General features: G+C 32.8%; 1 protein-coding gene across 2 annotated transcripts in view; it reads left to right on the plus strand.

The window, feature by feature from the left end:
* Nucleotides 1-1,411: 1,411 nt before the first annotated feature.
* The window catches only part of LOC106458007 (MAPK regulated corepressor interacting protein 2-like), a 12,665-nt gene continuing 9,878 nt past the window's right edge, over nt 1,412-4,198 (plus strand). For both annotated transcript variants that reach the window (XM_013917457.2, XM_022384124.1), the window contains exons 1-2: nt 1,412-1,509; nt 1,647-1,734. In XM_013917457.2, the coding sequence (XP_013772911.1) occupies nt 1,458-1,509; nt 1,647-1,734 (140 nt within the window). In that variant the 5' untranslated portion in view covers nt 1,412-1,457. The remainder of the gene's footprint in view (nt 1,510-1,646; nt 1,735-4,198) is intronic.

Raw genomic sequence — 4,198 nt, forward strand, 5'->3', positions numbered from 1 at the left:
CGAATGTCCCAGAGTTTGCTAGACGCCCTCTTTTTAGTATATAAGGGGGGGATAGATTGAAGAGAAATAATTGAGATAATCGAGGCAAGCGAGCAGTAGGCACTGTAAGTAAAGTGTGTGAATCGCTGTGAATTATAGCGTGTGTTTATAAAAGTAGTTAAGTTTAATGTGACTGTAGAAATTAAGTGTATTACAAAGTTTGTAACGAGAAAAAATAAACTAGTTTAATTAAGAAAGGACTTGTATCGCTGACGTTTCTCGGAGAGAATTTATACCGGAAATTATCAAACAAGCAGATACGTAACATTATAATAAAATCTATATTATGTTTCATAATACTGACCTAGAAAACATTTTTATTATATATTTGTCATATAGAATTTATGCTGAATTATAAGGATTTCTTTGTAAATTGCCAAGATAATTTTCCTTTTTGAAACAGAAGCCTGACATGGCTTGGTGGTTAGGGTACTCGACTATCAATCTGCAGGCTGCCGGTTTGAATCCTGTCACCAAACATTCTTGCCCTTTCAGCTGTAGGGGCGTTATATTGTGATGGTCAGTCCCACTATTCGTTGGTAAAAGAGTGTAACCTAAAATAGCGGTGGGAAGTGTTGACTGGCTGCCTTCCTTCTAGCCTATCACTTTAAAATTTGAGACGCCTAGTACATATAGCCCCCGAGTAGTTCGAAAAAAAAAGATTCTTCGTATTTGCAAGTTTCGTACGATTTTTTAGATAGTTCTTTAAAAGTTTTTCTTGGAGGTCTCATATAACAACCGGTAATACTTGAAATCAAATGACGCTAATTCTAACTTAACTCTAGTTGTTAATGCAACATTTTTGTAGGCTTGCCCGTTTACAAAAAATTCTTGGTAGTGGTAAAACATATTTATTAATACTATTAATGCATTTTCATAATGAAGTCATATTTGTAAGATAAAACTTGTGTTACTTTCATCGTAGTTACTACTTTAAGTAATGAGCTACATTTTAGATGACAGCGTTTATTTAATTTCCATGCACTACCCGATGGGTCAGTGGTAATTCTGCGGGATTAAAACGCAAAAAAATTGGGTTTCTACACCCGCAGTGGGCAGTGCATGGATAGCCCATTGTGTAGTTTGTGCTTAACAAAAACAAACAAACAAATTTCCATGTATCAGTTTTACGTTGACCTCCGATGAATACCATAATCATTTTGGTGTATTTATCAAGAAGGGAAGGTTTAATTCTGAGAGTTACATATACTGGGTTTATACCTGTTAAGTTATGTTGTATAACGTTTCATCTTATCTGAAGTTAACACTCAAATTACTGTTTTTTACATGTGAGTTGCAGTGATATGGTTAAAAACAAAATAACATATAAGATCTAAAAATCCCATAGTTCAATGCGCGTGGAGGTCGTGTGTGTACGTCTTCCGAATACGATTCATCTGTGCAATTGAACGATAGGGATGTATACATTGTCCAAAGGTCCAAGTAAAATCTTAGCAAAGACAAGACGAGGTATGTTAAGCTATCGATTACCAATCCCATGGTAGTGTGTAAATGTTAATGCAACTTATTGCTGATATATTGATGTTTCTTGCTCGATGGTGTTTTTATTAGTTTTGTAGTTCACGTGCTTGTATATATTTTCACAGGGCTTACGCAAAAGGTGGATAGCCTTGAAAGTCCGAGAGATTTTGCAAGCAAGCGCCCCGGGGAACTTAACGGCACAGCTGATATGAGGTAGCTAAGACTAAGCTCAAGCCAAGTTGTTTTTAATTGCCCAAAACTTAATTTTTTTTTAGTTTAAGCGCATTTTAGAGTAAATTCACATAGCATAAAGCATTATTGATGAGAGAAATTCTAATGTATAATGTATTGTGAAACTGTTACTATTTTGTATATCCTTCAGTTTTTAACAAAAAGAAATAAGTTTAGTGACCTTAATGTTTAAAGTCTGGAAAAGCGTATTAATATGAATGTATTGTAATTTATGTTTAGCCAACATTAAATATGAAGTCTGAGTTATTTCCTCACATGATGTACCAACTAACAACTAAACGAGTTAACGTTGGGCCTAAATATAGAAATCAAGAATACTTAGCCTACCAGGCTACCTATTATGTAATTTGTGTGCATAACTAGCCTGGAATCTGGATTAGACATTCCTCATTCAAAGCTATATTTAGCCAAACTGCAGTCTGCTTGAGGACTGGGGCTGATTCTTTTTACTGCTATTACAATTTACAGTGCATTGCTGTTAAGATATATTGTACAACTCATTTAACAAAAGTACAGAAAACGTTAAAGTTGGTAGTCTATGTTATATTAATATTTTGTATGTTATAAGCTTACAACAGTGTCAGGTCTTAGATTAAGAATTTTATGCAACATGTTTAACAAAGTGTTAATTATATTTATTTATTTAACTGTTAGTCTACTAGTGCATACAGAACTCTTATTTTTAGGTTAAATTTTCAGTTATTTTATATACTTAAAAATACTAAACAGAAAAGAAACATATAAAAAAACATATATGATATAAGATAAACTGGCTCATTGAAGCATACAACCAATAACTTGTAAAACATGACCTAAAGGTAAGATTTTCTCTCTGAGAGACAGTACATACTTGTGAGACTTGTAACAAATTCACTACTCAAATGATTAGTTTTTTGAAAGAATGAAAAACAGTATAAAAATAGAATAAATATAATACTGTAATTTCTCGTAGCTGAACATTCATACATAAGAAAAGCAGTTTCATTCCAGGTACAAAATTGAAAAAACATTTACTCCCAATAAAGTATGTTGCTGCATCACATATTTGATAATATAGTCAAGCTTCAAGCTTATCAGTATAGTTTAAGTGTATAGACTTGGAAATCACAATTAATAGTCAACATCATTCTTGTACAAATAAAGAAATCAAAACTGGACATGTACCAAAGTATGGTCTCACCGAAACTTTTAGTTATAACATATTTCTTACTTTTAAATTCAAAATCTTATAACATTGGATCCTAACATTGTATAATCTCTTTTCTTTTTTTTTGCCACAGCGAAATATTCAGTTGAAGGTTTAATTATATTAAAATATTCACATCAAAATCATTTCTTTCACCAAAACACCATTATTCCTTTCATTCAAGAAGCATGTTCTTTGCAGATTTACATATCCCACATGTATACCCAACGTTTTGAATTGTTGGAGCTCATTCTTCACACTATTGCCCATTCACTACAAATCTCCCTCTTTATCTTAGTTACTATTTTTCTGCCTCTTCACAATTTTTTCTATGAACCTTAACATTCTCCACCTTGCACATAAGTTTCTGTTTTTAAAAGGTTGACAGTATGTTTGTGTAATTAGTGGTTTAATTACTCTACTTCTCCAATTAAGAATGTGCTTTCAGTTTGAATGCAAGATTTTGGAAGAATTAAATTCGTTACTGTTGTATTGATCGGGTAAACATTTTCCGTACTTTGTTTACATTTTTCCTGTTTATGTCAGCAAACATTTTTTTCTCTGTCACTATTTCATGTGACTGCTGAAAGTCTGCTTTCATGAAATTGAGAAGTTATAGTATTAGCTCCGGAACTCGTTTGGTTATATACATCAAATGTAATATTCAATAATCCTTAAATGCTGTTGCTCAGAAATGTTTGTAATCATAGTTTCCTCAGTACCAAAAATAAGGCCTAAATAATATCTTCTCTGAAAAGTTTTTTTTTGATAGAGTGAGAGAACAATATCAAGTATTTCTTCAGTCTCATACAAAGAAGATGAATTTCTCAAGTCATTTCCAAAAATAAAGATCTCCTCTTACAAACTGCTGTCTGTCAACACCTGACAAAACTGCCTCTATATATTCTAATCAGTTTGACTGACTTGATCAGTAGGTCAATAGAAAATTACATTTCTATCTCTTTCTATCAGGCATCTCAAAGAAAACATTATGCATTTTTACTTACCTCCATAATACCACAATGCTGAAATAAGCTTTCAGGTCACAGTTCTGATAAATGCCTTTTTTAATTTGTATTGTTGCTATGTAAAACCTTAAAATTCTCTTTAGTAACTTCGTAATGTTCATTTATAATGAGAACTTGAAATGCCAGGGACATGTAATATGGTAACAACAAACAGGACGGATTGGGCTGCCGGGACACCAGTCAAAATCCCAGTGGGCAGGTGACGCCTGGG

This window comes from Limulus polyphemus, unplaced genomic scaffold (assembly GCF_000517525.1).
Source record: "Limulus polyphemus unplaced genomic scaffold, Limulus_polyphemus-2.1.2 Scaffold403, whole genome shotgun sequence".
NCBI lineage: Eukaryota > Metazoa > Arthropoda > Merostomata > Xiphosura > Limulidae > Limulus > Limulus polyphemus.